We start from the raw sequence: 17,690 nt of genomic DNA, 5'->3' as shown, positions 1-17,690 counted from the left end.
AAACATGATTGGTTAGAAGAGTTTTCTTATTCTTAACGTGATACCAGATCTATGTACCAACCAGAAACAGCAGAAGTAACGTCCGTTCCATATTATAATTCGTGTAATCAATAAACCGTTTGCCATAGATTCGCAGTATAACGATCTCACATAATTAACCCAGTAGTTATTGTATGTGAGTGGTTTATTATGTGTGTACAAACATTACACACGCTTTCTAACAAGCTGTATTTGTTCATTCAAAAAGTACATCGTTTTCGCCCTATGTTTCTCGTCGGACATTTGAAGGGACGGAAACCAAACAGCCACGTAGTAAAAGGCGAAGCTCGCATAAAGGTGAGGATTTACTGTCTTTTGCATCATTTGCCGTCATTGTCATTTTTACAATTTACACGTGGGGGCTCAACGAACGAAGGCGACAGAGGGTGGTGCGTTGAATTATTTAAAAATATTTGAGAAAATCACTCCCTGCGCCGACACGGGCGATTCTGGCTAGCGAATTAGCAAATGTAGCTTGGCAGGTCCCGTCGTAAACACACCTAGCTAGCTGCCTCGCTAGCATCGCGAGCTCTATTTATTCACCCACCATACAAACGGTCATCCGTGTCCTTAGTTGGTGGCGTTTAAGTGAACACAGTCAGCACATAATGGTGATATAACAGCCCTAATAGTAACGATCGACAGTGACAGCCTCGTTCCCCTGAAGTGGCGAGTCCAGCGAGACGACGTTAAACGGTGCTGATCGGAAGGTAGCAAAGTATTGAGCTAATTAGCTTAGCGGGTAACTTAGCAACATTGCCGTGGAGTCAAAAGTAACAATTAAAAGCCTAAGAGACATAGGAGAATATTATAACTTGATTGTGCATCTGCAGTTGCATGGCTCCCTCTCAATGCCAGAGGAGCAATTGCCTGTTGACAGATGTGCAACATTTGTAAATATGGCTCACATTTAACAGAATTGTCAGAAACATTCTATCATCTCATCAAAAGCAAAAGGCTGATCTTCTCAACCACGATGTTCCACACAGTCTTCACCAAAGATTGATAGATAAGAGATTTACATTGAATGCCTGTTTGCTGATGGCTAAGGCCTGTGTCTGACTTATCAGCAAATTCTACAGATCCCCTCAAAGATTTTATTTAAAAGAAAACAGACTGAGCCTAAGCCAGGTTGTCAGTTTCGGTTTTTATATTTGTTGAGACAGTTTGTCTCATTTGTTTCTCTGTGTTAAAGGAAAGAAATTCAACGTCCTTTGCTAGATAATCTAAATTTAACACGACACAATCTACTTAACTACCAGCCAGCTTGTTAGCCCTTGACTCAAGCTTATATTTAAATTAAAGCACGTCGTGTGGTTACATAACCTTATTACTGTGTAAGCCAGATCCCTTGTGAGGAGCCACACTTTCATCTCTGATGTATATATTTATCTTTATTATGTGTCGTATTCTCCGTCAGTTGTTAGACTGAATGATTTCTCTCTTTTTAGTGCTGCCCATGTTGGATGTGCTCCCAGCTGGCCTGCCTCTGAAGATGGTTTTGTGAGACGTTCTTTCCGAAGGCGCACCAGCGGCACTGTGACTGTTCAGCTTCTCAATGGAAATGGAAACAAACCAATCAGGAGCAGTTCAAATGGAGGCCAGTGTTAATCACGAAGACCAAGTTATAAAAGCCAAAGAAGCTGAATCCTATGCAATAGGAGGAGAAACGCAATTGGGTCAACAAGAACAGGATAACAAGCTAAACACAAAAGGGAATATTTGTAATGGTGAGTCCTAAAGCTGTGTCGATGGGTTTCAATTAAGATTCAATACATTAGTGTTGTTTACTGACATTATATCTCAATGTGACACCACCCACTTCACTACCACTGAGTGGCAAATCCAACCAAAAGGTGTCAGGTCGCTGATTAATATCTTTTTTTTTAAAAAGGCTTGAATATGCAGTGTAATAATGAAATATGATTTGAGTTTATTACATGCTTTTTTTAAATTTCAAATGATAATAATAGCTCAATAATTTGAGTGAAAGGTTTAATCTCTGAAAAGTGTACCCACATTTCAGAATTTCTTAGTAGTAGATATACTATACAAAAAATATTTGGTTTATAGAGAACATGCACTTGTTCTCATGTTATCCCGGCATATCTTTCCAAAAACTTATTGTGAGGTGTCAGACTGCAAAGGCAATTGTCATCGATTGCCACCATAAAAAGTCCAATGGGGTTGGGGTCTAATGGGTGAGGAGAAAAGTCCATGACAGCCAGGACCACTTGGTCTGCAAGTAGTTCTTGCAAAGCTTTGGGTCTTTATCTTGCTGCAGTATGAATCCTGATGCACAAAGATGCAAACCAGAGCGTACCTGTGAAGAATGGAGCAGTACTTGGGGCGGCTGTTGCTCAGGAGGTAGAGTCAGTCGTCCTCTAACCCGTAGTTTGGCGGTTTCAATTACAGCGGTAAGATCCCAGCAGTAACTGCTACTCATCCTCTGAGGCCACTGCAAGACAACCTTCCTTTCAATTGTACGCTTGTTGGTTGATGTCTTGACTTCTTAATTTGGCAGATTCTGTGATGAAGTTGCCTCTCTATTTGTCAGATAACTGAACTTGTTGTATCGATCTCCTGGTGCTACGGTCACTTTTGGTCTGCCTGATTGTGCTTTGGATGCAATCGATCCAGTATTCTAATTGTCAACCGCTGACACTTTCACTTAGTTCTGATGCTGTTTTCCCACTGTTGTAATGCTACTGCAAGCCTCTAAGGAGTAGATTAAATCCACCCAGGTGCCACGTGGAAGCAGTGTTTTCAGTGTTTGTTTTTTCTCTGTGAATGCAAGACAGGTGCCGACCATCGGACGCCTGGCAAAGCGACTGCAGTGACCTCCACATAGACAGCCTTGCTGTGCATAGCCTAGATAAAGTATTATGGGCCTATTTTTAGAAGATATACTATATCCTATTGGAAAATAATATGTCTTAAATAAACTTGTCCTTGTGCTGTGCTGTACTAGTTTTCAACTCTGCTCCCCAATCTACATAGTTTTTCCCCTGAAGGCATACTACCTGGATCTCTTTTATCTAACACCATGCATGAACTGTTTTGTTGGCCACTGCAAAGGCCCGAGGCCCCTCAACTGCTCCATGTAACACGGCTCCTTGCACTAATGTGTGAAGTAGCTGAAGTGAATTCTAATGAATCATCATCAGAGGGTAATTGTGCTCAAGGTCTACAACAGCGAGAGGCCTTAAGAGAAAACGATCAAACTGAAAATGTATTTTTGAGCTTTAAATTCTTCAGTAAAGTTTGGGTGTCGCACAAGAGAAGAGTGAAGAAAAAGTGGTGAAAATCAGTGATGGAAATCCTGATGAGTGAAATAACTCAAGTTTGACAAAGCCACAAACAGAACTACAGAGACATGCTCAACAGTACTCCTCATTTTCGCAACCCCCTAAAGAGGGTTGCTTTGAAAGATTAGCCTGATGCTCCTTGATAAGAATTGGTGCAGCTCAATAGATGTGTCAGTAGCCACTTTTCTAGTACAACAAGCAAAGTTGTCCAGCCAGTTTGCCAAGAGCATCACATCCACCCAGTCTACTTCTCGATACCTTATCGCGACGTATTGTCACATTCCTCGCCTTCCTTCTGTTTCAGGTCCTGTGAGGTCAGAGGTGCTGCCAAACGGAGACGGACTGGCCGAGGGCTTTGGTGCTGCTAGGGACACCCGTTGGAATGGGTCCCTACCTCCGACAGCACCTCCGCAGAGCACCAGCTCCCCTGTCAACTCCCAAACCCAAGACCCCTCCCCAGGTGCTGCTGCTTATCCACCCATGATGCTAGAGAAGTCTGATGGGGCTAGTGCCGAGGTCACGGTACACACGGGTGATGCATTGCAGTCGCTCAGACTCAGTATGCCTATGCAGGAGACTGAATTGTGTAAGCATAAAAATAAGTGGAGTGTACCCCCCCCCCCCCCCCCCCCCCCCCCCCTTTATTTAATCCTCACTTTTCTGTGGGATGTTTTGCTTTTTTGGGGGGCTCATGTAGACATTTTAACTCCCTTGTGTGTTTTAGTTGTTTGAGTCTGCCTCCCTTCTGCATCTCCCACAGGCCTTCAATTGCTTCATTAGAATTCGGTGTGGGTGCTTCAATTGGAATGGCGTTTGAACTAATCTCTGCAATTTAGAACTAATCCCTCTGTTATGATATATTTTTGGTGCCATGTTAGAGGCATTGTTGCTATGTTAACAGTATGAAATGTAATATTTCTTCAGCTTCGCGCCATCTTGCTGTCATGACCCAGGTCAAGTTTTTTTTGTGCATAAACAGACCAACCAATACTGCCGTAGACAGTGATACTGTCTAGTTCACCCTTTACACATATGGGTGAAACATGAACTTAAACACACATACTGTGGCCTGCTCTTAAAATCTTCTATGGCTTTCCGGTTTATTGTTGAATCTGACAAGGGCAGTTTTTGTCTTACTAGTTAGTGTGTTCAAAGCAGCTTCATTCTTCACCATAAACAGCCAACATCATACAAGCATTTATATTGTAGCTATGCCTGACCAATGATGAGGCTCATTGTCAGGATTCCCCATTTACAATTATAGAAAAACATAACTTGTATTTTATATTATTTGCTGTGGTGTGCTTTGTAGTATGTGATGAACATGATTTTTTTGTTGGCCTACCACTAGCTCTAGCCAACCAGAAGCCGTCACTGGAGATGGAAAATGAGGAGAAGATTCGCCTGGAGGCTCGCCGGCGCCTGGAGGAGCAGCTCAAACAGTACAGAGTGCAGAGACATAAGGAGAGGGTGAGTTGCTCAAGTCGCTGTTAAGTTAAAAACAGAAATAATATTCATCTTTACTGTCAATGTAATTGGTAAATGTGAACCAGACCAGAAGATGGACAGTTTTTTAATGTTTTGAGAGACCACCGCTCCTCTGGAGAAATATTCTGCGTTGATGCAGCATTGGCTTCAATTTGTCACCATTGCATTTTGACTTCTTTTCTTTCTGCTTGCTAGTCTCACCGCACCACCACTAAGAACCGGCCATTCAGCACCCTGGATCCAGAGCTCATGCTGCATCCTGAGGCCCTGCCCCGGGCCAACACTGTCTCCATGACGACGGAGTATTCCTTCCTCAGGACCAGTGTCCCTCGTGGCCCCAAACTGGGTAGCCTGGGAATTCCCCCTTCCAAGGAGAGGAAGTCCAGGTCTCCCCGTCCCAGCAAGATCCACTCCTTGGCAGACTACAAGTCTCCTGAGAATGATGGTGGAGGAGGAGGAGTAAGGACAGCAGATAACACAATGAGCTCCCTCCAGTCCACCATTAGCTCAGTGTCCACACTGTCTGAGGTCAGTGTGATGTCAGAGGGCAGTACCTGTGAGACATACGCCCAGCCCAGTGCTCCATTCCAAGTCGGGGACAATGTCTCAGAAATTGACGGCAGCGAATCGGGAACAAGGCCAGGGAATGATGGCAACGACAGCGACAGCTCGTCCTACAGCAGTGTGTCAACCAGGGGCACATACGGCATGCTCTCTGCGGCAGTGGACAGGCAGCAGGGGGCTTACACAGTGGAGGGGAGGGAGATTGCCCCTGAGGCCATGGGTCAGTTCCCCTCCCTGCAGGAGGTGCTGCAGGCGGCCAGTGAAGAGCAGCACCTGCTGGAGTTGGAGCAGCAGAGAGAAGAGACAGCGGAGCCTCGGAGTCGCAGGGACAGTTTCTCCAGCAGGTATTTGTCGACTTCAGACTGGGATAGAATCAATTTAGCCGATTTCTTGCATTATTTGGTTGATGGAAAAACTTACAATGTCTGCTTAAATCGATTTTGTTATTTTGTCAACCAATGGATTAAGCATTTTAGCATTGACTTTTATATACATTTAAATTTGTTTCAGTGTTTCTCTGGAGAGTTCAGTGATGGGCCATGATGACATGCTCCAAGTGCTCAAAGAGAAAATGAGGCTTGAGGGCCAGCTGGAGTCCTTGTCATCTGAGGCCAATCAGGTTACGTAACTTACTGATTTGTATAATGGTGGTTTCCCATTTCCTCTGGACAAAGCAACTATTCATTTTTGGTTAAGTGCTAATTAGCCAATATTAGCATGCTAACACAAACTAAGATGTTGAACATCAATATGTCAGGGTTGTCATTTTGTGCATGTTGCCATGTTGGAACATGCGCAGGTTAGTAAAACCTCTCCGTACAAGTGGCATGGTTGATGACTCTTTTTGTCTCCCACTTTAGTTTGCCAAAAGGGCTGTCTATGTTTGAATAAATACAACGTGTATTCTATTAGTAACAATCATTTAACACCATAATAAATGTCTGTACTGCTAATGAATACCAGGTCATTTATCACAGTATCCAAAAAGATTACATTTAGCTTAGCGGCTGTTGACTTACCTGCGCAGGCCATCCAGCTACTAAAAACACTGATAATGAGATTTTGAAAGTGCTGACCATGTGTTTTCTGTCCTCCAGGCTCTCAAAGAGAAGACAGAGCTTCAGGCCCAGCTGGCTACAGTGAATGCTCAGCTGCGGGCTGAGAAGGAGGAGGCTCAGGTGAGCCAGGAGAAAAAGAGTGCCCTCACCACAGAGGTTGGCACACTGCGGAAGAACTGTGGCCAGCTGGAGAAGGCTATGGTGGAGCTTCAGGGAAGTCTGGAAAGCAAGAATGCCGGTCTCGCTTCCCTAAGCAATGACCTGAAGGTGGCCGAAGATCAATACAACAGGCTGATGGGGAAGGTGGAGGAGATGCAAATCACTGTGACCTCAAGAGATAATACAGGTGAGTGATGGCGACTCAAGAGAGCTGAGTGTAAGAAGATGTTGTCACCTTCCCCCTCTGTTGTTTAATTATATGTTTGGGTCTCGCACTCTTGCAGTTCAGGAGTTGCGTCAGCAGATGGGTGGTCTTCAGAACCAGCTTCAACAGGTGCAGCTGGAGCGCAGCACGCTGCAGAGCCGACTGAAGACCTCACAGGCTGAGATTGACTCACTCCAGCAGGTCAGACAGTGGTACCAGCAGCAGCTGGCTCTGGCCCAGGAGGCAAGAGTACGACTGCAGAGCGAAATGGCCAACATGCAGGTGAGGGGTTGATGCTGATGCCTTTGGTTTTGTAATCATGTCTTACAATGAACATGTCATGTCAAAGAAAAGACTTCCTCTGTGACCTGTTTCGTCTTGGGCTTGGTTATTTTTTCCTAGGCCGGACAGATGACTCAGATTGGTGTTATGGAACATCTGAAGCTGGAGAATGTGACGCTGTCTCACCAGCTGAATGAGACACAACATCGGTCCATAAAAGAAAAAGAGCGTATTGCTGTTCAGTTGCAGAGCATTGAGGTATGTTCTCCAACATCTATTTCTGACCTTTAGCCATTATCATTTTGTAAAGTTTATATTTCCACTAATGAAACAACCCGCACATATGTAATCAGGCTTTTCTAAAGGGACAGGAGTAGTTTTAATACTTCGCTCATAACTTTCTATAGTAAATATGTATTCATTTACCATATTATTGAATACCTTTTTACGCTCTGTGATGTAGGCTGACATGATGACCCAGGAATCGGCTTACAAGCAGATCCAGGATGCAAAGACCATGGTGGAAGATGACCTGCAGCACAAACTGGATGAGTTTGAGGAAGAGCGTGAGCACTTAATAAAACTGGCCAACACAGCCAGCACACTGGAAAGGGAACTAGAGCAGGTAATCATGCCAAATGGTACCTAAACTTGTTTCCCACCTTGTATCGTTGGTAAAATTCTTACTGTATTTGTCTCTAAACTGCCTGTAAAATCCTGTCTCTCTTAGGTGAGGTTGAGCCTTTCCCAGAAGGATGTGCAGCTGCAGTCACTCCAGAAAGAACATCTGGAGCTCATGCGCCAGCTGACAACCACTCAGGAGAACCTGCACACCAAAGAGCTGTCCATCAACCAGCTGGAGGCCCGCTACCTGGAGCTGGAGGCCCAGCTGGCCGAGCTGCAGACTGAGAGCAATGCCAAGGACGACAACATCCAGTACCTCCAGAACGAGAAGATTGTCCTGGAGGTGGCGCTGCAAGCAGCTCGGGCTGACAAGAGTCAACTTGACGAAGGCGCCGAGCGGCTCGGAGAGGATGTTCTGGTGGCCTCGGATGTCTTGGATCAGCTCAGACAGGAAGTCCAGGTCAAAGCCAGTCAGGTATGAGATTGGGAGGTGGAAAAATGAACGAAATACTACATTTCCATGAATGGAGAAATGATCTCACTCATGATCAAACCATTAGCAAATATTGACATACCCTTGTGGGCTTGGACATTGTTTTATTCGTTATTTATTCATTTTATATTGTCAGACATGGTGAGCAGTAGGGATCGACCGATATGGATTTTTTAGGGCCGATGCCGATACCGTTTTTTTTTTTTCATCAGCCTTAGCCGATGACCGATACGGACTGCCAATTTTCTTGAGCCGATATTTGGAGCCGATACTACTTTTGCTCCCTCAATTTACATCATAAAAATTACACAATGATGATAACAAATGTTACGAGTCTCAATTTAAAAAAAGGAACATTTATTGAACTTAAAAAAACAATATTTAACAAATAGTAAAAACAGGTGAGGTAGAACAAGGACACCTGTCTGTAAATAATGCCGGGAAAAACTATCGGCGAACGTAGCAGCCGCGTATCGGCATTGCGCAAACATCGGCCGATATTATCGGCTGGCCGATATATCAGTCGATCACTAGTGAGCAGAAATTGTTTTCGTAACAAAACGTTGTAGAAAATGATGATTTGCCAGTGACTTGGTCAGAATTTGACTTTTACTTTTCAGGCTTATTAATGTACACATGGACAAATGTGTTTCCCACGTTCCACAGTTCAGTTTTCACTGAAATTCAGTACATTTTTCTTTTTTGCATTTGATTTTTTCCCATTAAGGATTAAGTCTCCACCCCCATGTAGTGAATAATAGAGGGCTTTTCTTTGTTAAAGATTGAAACTCTCCAACAAGAAAACAGTGCTGTGAAGAAACAAGCTCAGAAGTTTAAGGAGCAGTTCCAACAACAGAAGGTAAGACATCTCTATTGTTCCTTACGTGAGAACATGTACATCTTGTTCTTATATATGTGCACTGTTAGTACACATAAACAGAAAGAAGTGTTGACTTGTGTATGCTTTACATACATTTCTAAAACACTTGTCAGAAATCTCCCAGCTGGCTGTCGTTTCTGAACAATGCCCTAAGTGCTGGTCGACACGCCTCAGTGGATTGAAGAATGGAAGAGCCTGCTCATTTTGCACTGAAGGCTTTTCTGAAGTGGGCGAAGTTAATTGACAGAATGACAGAAATGTCGTTCTTGAGTTTTCCTAGACCATGCATGAACACAATTCAGACTGAAATCTGAAATCTATTAAAAGTGAATCGCTGTACCTTTGGTGCTAAAGAAAAAAAAAGTCAATTTAATACATTTTCCTTTTTGTTTTGTGCAGCTGTACCTACATTCAATTGAATCCATTTTATCCATATATTAAATAGGTCTGAATTAACAAACAAGAACCATCACAACTTGCCTTTGGTGGTTTCCTGTAATATTTTGTAAAATGACTTTCGGCTTAAAAATACACCTGTAGATAGATAAAGTACTTGGTTTTTGGTTTAATGGTCAGACAATTTGATCTGGTTTTCATCCAAGTCAAGGCAAACACATTAATCTAATTAAACACAAACAATTCAAATTTTTTTGGTATGTTTGCAGTCATTAAACATGCATAGTGCCTTTGGAAAAAGTAAATAGATTTAATTACCTGATCAAACCTCCTTTGGCAGCAATAACTTCAAACATGCCCTTTTTGTGTCGCTGTGGATCACACCTTAAAAACATTCAAGAGGATGTTAGGAAAATTTCTCCACCATATTCTGAGGATATTTGGTGTGAACAGCTCTCTGAGGCCATTCCACAGAATCTCTGTTGGGATAAGGTCTGAACTTTGCCTGGGCCATGCCAAAAGGCAGATTTCATTAGTTTTGATTCATTAGATTTTACTTTGATGTTCAGGGTCATTGTGTTGCTGCATCAGCCAACTTCTACTGAGCTTCAGATGGCAGAAAGAAACCCCCGAAATTATCCTCTAAGATGCGTCCCCCCCGTCTGATGATGAAGATGGAGAGCTGTCCATCCCCAGAGACAGCAACGCAGCCCCAAATCATGATGCTCCCTCCACCCTACTTCCCCGCTGTAATGATGTTGTCATGTTTATATACACTGTACAGTCACAGTGCCCTTGTTGTGTCACGTGTAGTTGCATTCAATGCAATGTTTCATCAGCCCACAAAACATTGTTTCCCTGGAGTGTTGTAGTCGTGTCAAAGTGCTCTTGTTCTTGGGCACAGTGCTCCATGCAAACATGATGATTTGCATCTGTTAGACTCATGAATACAGACTTAAACCAGCTCCAATAATTCCTTTATATCATTTATTTGTTTCCCTGGTTGTTGTTGTTCTTTTTCCTTTTCTATTTTTTCCTCACTTAATATTCTGCTTTTGGAGAATGCATTGGGGGCCCACTTTCAGAGATATCAGCCACGGTGCTATATTGTCTCCATTAATTCCGATCTGGCCAAAAGATTGTGTGATGATCTTTTGAGAAAGAATCACAATCCCCGATCCGAATCACGATTTTTCGAACCCCCAAGTTATTATTATTACTTAGATAAAGACTACCAACACCTAAATGCAGGTAATACCCGAGGCTTCACTTTCTTCAGTGAAACATATCTCACTCAAGCCCAGAGATGAAGCAGTGTGTGATTCAAATCCTGCCACAGCACTCTCTCCTCCAGTATGCTGGGAAATTGCCTACTGCCTCAGTTGAGACCTACATGAGTGAGCCTACTCACACTGTGTGTGTTGTTTACGTGAACCCTTCATGAGACTCAGAACGGCGTTGACTTCACAGGTGATGGTGGAAGCTTACCGCCGGGACGCCAGCTCCAAAGACCAGTTGATCAGTGAGCTCAAGTCCACCAAAAAGCGTCTGTTGGCGGAGGTGAAGGACCTGAGGCAGGAGCTGCTGGGCGTCCAAGGGGAGAAGCAGAAGGCAGAGCTGGAACAGGTCCGGCTGCAGAAGGAGGTGGTGAGAGTCCAGGAGCAGCTGAGTAACATGGAAGCTCATCTGCAAACCATTCAGAAGGAAAGGGATCATCTGGAAAACCACATCCAGGTAGTGTCATTTTAAATCCCCCCACAAAATATGTTAAAAATAAAGTTATTTTTATACTGTAACGTTTAGTTTTCTGTTCTTCTCTCAACGTAGTCTCTGCAGTTTGATCAGAGCCAGCTTGCAGCAGTGACACAAGAGAACGAAAGCCTTAGGAAACAGGTGGAGCAAATGGAGGGTGAAGCCAAAAAGTGAGTCATCTGCTCTTACAGATTTGTGGAGCTTGAATGATTCCTACAGTAATGGATCATGATGCATATCTCTGTTGTCAAGTGCTATTTATACACAAATATGGGATTTGGATTACACAATTCATGACACACGTGAGTCAGTACACGTGGTTTGAAAAGTACACCACCCATCCACATAATTTTAAACTCTTTTTGTGTCATCTATATCTGAATATAGTAGATAGTATAGAGGTACAGTCATCACACCTACACCCTGAGTTCATATATGTAAGTGTGGTATGCTGCGAACCTAATTTCTGCATGGATGAATTTAAAGACCCCCTCCAGTCATGTTTTAAAGTATATAAAAATAATCTGCTATGCCTAATATTTTGTTTAACATCTTGACCCAAAAAAACAGTTAAAAAAAACCCCTCTGAAATGGGGCTGGAAACCATCCACTGTCTCTCCTTCGTTTAGGAATTCTGAGACTTTGAATATTCATGATATGCAAATAACACAGGCCGCGTGCCACGCTCACCACGGCTACTCGCGCTAGATTGAACGGTGGAAGAAGGTGCGCAACAAGATGGCTAGCAGCAACATCGGCGAGGTTCAGGCATAAAACTTTCAAGAACTGCTAATGCTAATGTTAACTGTCTGCTGACACACCTGCCGGATGCGCTTCCTCTGCTGCACTGGAAGTTTCCGGCTTCTTCGCCAGCATTTGCATATTCAACAGCGATTGGTTTTCTGTATTTGTGACGTACCAAATCTAGCTTGAACAGGATTTCTCTGCAATATGGATGAATTCCATATTGCAGAGAAGTGCACAGAAATCTTCTACTCCAGGAGAGGAATGTGAAAACACCTTTACAGTGACAACATGTGCTCAGATACAAGTCCCTATAGTCAGTGATAAGTTGCTCTTTAATGTCTTTTCATGGTGGTTGTCAAATATATTGTCTGTTGAATATTAGCTAAAACAGCTATAATCCGTGACCGTCCAAGAACATTATAACTAAGTAAAAGTATGTTAGTATTTTTAGCATTTTACAGACGGGGTTAACTGCTTGCTACTATGTTGTTATTCAAATGGGTGGCTTAATTTTTTATATGTATCAAATAGGGCAATCTCAGAGCAGAAGGTGCGCATGAAGCGGCTGGGGACAGATTTGACCAGTGCTCAGAAGGAGGTGAAGGCCAAACACAAGGCCTATGAGAACGCTGTGGGCATCCTGAGCAGGAGGCTGCAAGAGGCCCTGACTGACAAGGAGGCGACCGAGGCAGAGCTGGTCAAACTCAAGGCCCAGGTGTCGGACGGGGGAAACAGCCAGGCCTTGCAGGTACTGTATAAACCGACCAGACTTTTAGAGTTCCTTGAAAAAATGCATTGCTCCAACACAAGTATATCGGTTGTGATCAAATCAGGCATGTAATCTTTGACCTCTGGAACCGTTTTCTAACATGGACACTTTATCATGAGGATATTTGTAATTTCATTGTGAATAATCCTGAATAATTGTGCCCGTTTAGTTTCTGAAGCATAATGAAATACACTGGTTTTATTTTTTCAACCAGGTGAAGATTAAGGCTCTGCAAGAGGAGCTGCAGGCTGTATCCAAGAGCAAGACTATGCTGGAGAAGGAGCTGCAGGAGGTGATCAACCTTACCTCCACAGAGCTGGAGGAATACCAGGAGAAGGTCATGGAGCTGGAGGATGAGGTAACTTTGATAATTTTATCAATTTATATTACACTCTTCATATTTTTTGAACACAATTCTGCTCACTATGGCTAATGGGGAAAATATCATTTCATATGTCATGATACCGATCACAACCCTGTGCAAAGCTATATGTTGACACTTCTAGAATCGATCCATTCATTTACATTATTTTTGTATTAATGACATGAAATTGATTTCACAGCTTCAAGAGGCGCGGTGCTTCAAAAAGCGGATCAGAAAGTTAGAAGACGCCAACAAGAAGCTAGCACTTGAGCTGGAGCATGAAAAAGGGAAACTGGCTGGATTGGCACAGTCTCACAATTCACTGCGGGAGCATTCCAACATTTTGGAGTCTGCCCTTGCCAAGAGAGAAGCAGATCTTGTCCAACTCAACTTACAGGTGAAAATTTGTTCTGTTTGTATTTTTATACTGTTGTTATATTTATTTAACTGTAGAATTGATAAACACAAAAATAGAAAGTTTTAAAATTATAAACATTGTTTTTTTACATCATCTTTTATTAGGTTCAAGCTGTTCTAAAGCGTAAAGAGGAGGAGGACCAGCAAATGAAGCAGGTGGTACAGACTCTACAACTTGCCTTGGAAAAAGAGAAAACCAAAGTCAAGGACCTGAAGGAACAGGTAGGAGCTCTATGATATACATGTAGTGTTTTCTTGTCCTCTCTGAGTTGAAATGCCAACTGCACATCATTTTGCCTGTCAATTGATTCAAAAGAGGTCTATAATGTAAATATATTCAAATATTTGTTTTGAGGTAATTTTCTTTGCACAAGGCACAGTAAGAAGCTTCAATAACTTCTAAATACTAGAAAGCTCCATTGTTGTGTATAGGAAGTCGATAGTTTTTGTACCTCCGGGGGTTGTAATCACGTAATGTGTCCTTTAGGTGGCAGCAGCAAAGGCTGAGGCAGCTCACAACAAACGGCACTACAGGGCGGCCATGCTGGAGCTGACGGAGATCAAGAAAGACCTGCAGGCCAAAGAGGACCTGGTCAAAGCTCTGCACCTTGAAGCACACAAACTACAGTATGTACTGTATATTTTTCTGATAAAGGAATCAGGTGACTTTTTGAATATAATTTCTTCTTTTTTCTAATGTTTATCTTACCTATCATACCCTGCAGGGCTCGGGATGAGCAGCACGCTCTGGAGGTGTCCGGGTTCCAGGAGGAGCTGACCGAGGCTCACTCACAGCTCCAAATCCTCCAGAAACAACTGGATGAGGAACTGGCCAAGCAGCCCCTCACTCACCAAGAGGTAGGGATTCTGAACCGGGGCTGGCTGGAGTATGTGGCTGATGAGGAGCTTTATTTAAATAAGAGTTATAGACCTGTCGCCTGTTGTTAATGGAGAATAACTGATGACTTTGCGTTGACTGTTGGTTCAGGTTGAAGACCTGAAGTGGGAGGTGGAGCAGAGGCAGAGGGAGATTGAAGCTCAGAAGCAGCAGGTGGAGATGATGGAGCAGTGCCAACACAGGGAGCTTGACAACCTACAGACGGCTCTACAGGCAAGTATTCACTTGATTTTGAATAAGGACAGAAATTAAGAATTGCCGTATTTACGAATTCCCATAAAGTCTAGAGGGAAACAAAGGAAGAAGTGAGCTGTGTAGTTACTTCAGTATGGTACTTTTACCAACATTTGCCCTTTTTGCTTATAAATGCTTTATTACAAATGAAATGTTCTGTCTGGCGTAGAACATCAAGGTGGAGCTGGAGTCGGTGCAGGAGGAGCTGAGCGGCACCAGGAAGGACAAGTTTATGCTGCAGGCCAAAGTGGGTGAGCTGAGGAACAGCATGAAGACAGTTCTGCTGCAGAACCAGCAATTCAAACAGGACCTCAAAGGGAGCCGCCTGAGGAAGGTAACACACTCTGTCATCTCTGGGAAAAGTTGTTGTGTCCTGTGATTGTTAAATTTATTTTTAAATTGCTCTTTAATTGTCTTTTCATGGTGGTTTTCAAATATATTGTATGTTGAATATTAGTTCAAATTCTCAGCTATCATCTGTCACTGTCCAAGAACATTATAACTAAGTAAAGTATGTTAATATTTTGAGCACTTTACAGACAGGGTTAACCACTTGCTACTATGTTGTTATTCAAATGGGTGTAGCCCCATTAATTTCTACGGTATGAGTAATGCTTGCAAAGCCAGCACACTCTTTAGAGTGATTTAGAGGCCAGTGTTGTAAGTGCAAAGCTAGAATAAGAAATGGCTGCTGAAGAAACATGACTAAATACCCTCCTGTAATAATGTTGTTGGGGCAACAGCGCATGGAGTTAAAGAGTGAGGGGAACCCATCCAACCCGATGACACCAGTTAAGATCCCAGACTGCCCAGTGCCTGCGTCTCTACTGGATGAGTTGCTGAAACCATCAGCTTCTGTCAACAAGGAGCCCCTCAACAACCTGCACAACTGTCTCCGGCAGCTCAAGTAAGCCTGCTGTTGTGATTGAATGACTGTGTTAAACATTATCAACATTCCTACATGAAGCATTTTGTTACGTTTTTTTCAAATGCCAGAATACATGTGCTGTTCTTTTTCTTTTTTTCTGTTTTTGTCCTCAGGGAGGAGATGGACAGCCTCCAAAGGCAGATGGAGGAACACACAGTAACAGTACATGAGTCAGTGAGTTCATGGACAAACGCAGAACTGGGGCTTCAAAACAACAAATCCTCAACACCACTAAACAACATGGTGGTAGAAAATAACAATGAAGCAGAAGAGCAGGAATCCTAACAGAAGAACTTTTTTCAGGCCAATAGAGGGAGAGTGGAGTTTTATCCACAAAGGCCGTTTTTAGTCCCATAATCTCTTTCTCTTATCAAGTGCTGCCAACATTTGGCATTCTCCCATTGGCACAGAAGTGCGTTTCGCAGAGTAATACTTTATATACCATAGCTTTATTCTTTCCTCTTTTTTTTCGATGGATGTTAATATTTTTGTTTTGCTTTTGTCACATTTATTTATTTAGAGTTAAAGAATTACAACTCCTTCATTTGACTGCCTGCTCTAACAGGATCCCTCATCTACAGTTTTGTTATCATAGATACAAATATGGTCGACTTGTAAACTGATCCGTTTAGCCAGTTCTCCCTGTTGAAGTTTTACTCAATGAAAGGTATTTAGTCATCGTCCTTTTCATAAAATTAAAAATTGGCGGCTTTGATGCTGCTTAATTATGGCTGACATTATTTCAAATAGTGTTTTGGTGACAGAAACGACAGTTGAGTCTGCCACCAGACTGACAATAAACTGTTCTTCCATTTGTCTGTGCCTGTGTACAAGTGAAGTTGCCTATCTATGATTTAACTGACATGCTTACACTTCCACATTGTGTCTCAAGAGGCTCGTGATGAAACATCATCCCTCCTTTTAGGGAAGTTGAAAGTCATACATTTATGGTCAGTGTTTTTGTGTATGGCCTCATGTTAAAATGCAGTGTTTATCATGTTGGTTGTTACCATATCACCTTGGGTTCTTAAACTCTGAAAATACTAATCTCAGTTATCTGTGGAGATGTTTTGTCTAGCATGGACTGCAGTAATTCGCACGCAAAAAAGCCTTAAGCAACCTTTCATATGCTGTAAAGGACTAAGTCGGTTTGGATGAACGGATTTCTGCTGAGGTTGTGCGCAAGATGTAATATGCTGTATCGTTTTACGTGTTCAAATCCTTTTCTGAAGAATGGTGTTTTGTGAAATAAGTGGGTCACATCAACTGACATTGCATACAAGATGATTCCATCGTAATCTGACAGAGAGAGAAAGTCTTATGATGAAGCAGAAATGTTACTTCTATCAGCAGGTGCAATCTGATGTGTTCATTTTCTGTTGTTACATTTGGTACATACTGTATTTACAAAAAAAGTAACCCCGGAGTCACATGTTATATTTGTGTTATGGCTGTTTCTGGGGTAAGGGGATAAGTTAATTGTTTCCAGAGGTTAATATATAAATACACTTCTTTTTTTTTGTATGATTGTAACTTTATCATAATTGTTTAATAGTGTAAAGAAGATGAAATACAAAATATCAAATGAAAACCATAAAGCAAACTTCATAGTGATTATGGTACAGTTTGTAGAGGGCTCATTGGATGATATAGCATTCAGCATGCAACTGTGCGGCAGCTGCCGTGTTGGTGCACATTCCCACTCTAAATAATGAAATGCAGGAAACACCATATTATGTCTAGGAATTTCCAAAGGAACAATACATATTTTGAGAATGTTTGTTGAAGTTAATAACTGCAAAATGTTGATATATTGTGTTCTAAAAAAACAAAAAAAACAACAATTCCGAATTTCCTTTCTCTGTAATTTAAAGCAATATGTAATAACATTTGCTGGGGCACCTGAGCTGTATGCATAAACCTTTGCTGTATGTTTTTTTTTCTTTCTTTTTTTTCTTCTTTCAAATATTGGAATTGATTCATTCCTGTTTTAACATTTGTGCTGGGAGATGTGGTTGCTACGATCATAAAAATTGCACTATTCAACTGTCACCGCAGGTTGTGCTCGTTCGTTTTTCGCGTCTT

The 17,690-nt window shown here is 42.4% G+C and overlaps 1 protein-coding gene across 2 annotated transcripts; it reads left to right on the top strand.

Moving 5' to 3' along the window:
- Positions 1–206: 206 nt before the first annotated feature.
- golga3 (golgin A3) lies at positions 207–17,657 on the top strand. 2 transcript variants are annotated; one of them, XM_047331157.1, is made up of 24 exons: positions 207–336; positions 1,491–1,769; positions 3,652–3,807; positions 4,699–4,817; positions 5,031–5,743; positions 5,910–6,018; positions 6,497–6,803; positions 6,901–7,103; positions 7,224–7,361; positions 7,567–7,728; positions 7,834–8,202; positions 9,002–9,079; positions 10,967–11,230; positions 11,324–11,418; positions 12,527–12,743; positions 12,979–13,122; positions 13,328–13,525; positions 13,651–13,767; positions 14,033–14,172; positions 14,271–14,403; positions 14,534–14,656; positions 14,847–15,011; positions 15,421–15,584; positions 15,719–17,657. In XM_047331157.1, exons 2-24 carry the CDS (start codon positions 1,598–1,600, stop codon positions 15,888–15,890), a joined length of 4,458 nt encoding a protein of 1,485 aa, XP_047187113.1. In that variant the 5' UTR covers positions 207–336; positions 1,491–1,597; the 3' UTR covers positions 15,891–17,657. The 2 variants fall into 2 exon arrangements, with proteins under 2 accessions (XP_047187113.1, XP_035496714.2); XM_035640821.2 differs by having other exon boundaries at positions 3,652–3,933.
- The last annotated feature ends 33 nt before the right edge of the window (positions 17,658–17,690 follow it).

The sequence above is a fragment of the Scophthalmus maximus genome, chromosome 3, assembly GCF_022379125.1.
Source record: "Scophthalmus maximus strain ysfricsl-2021 chromosome 3, ASM2237912v1, whole genome shotgun sequence".
Lineage (NCBI taxonomy): Eukaryota > Metazoa > Chordata > Actinopteri > Pleuronectiformes > Scophthalmidae > Scophthalmus > Scophthalmus maximus.
The sequence above is the reverse complement of the archived record's forward strand: the minus strand, read 5'-3'. Positions and strand labels throughout refer to the sequence as shown.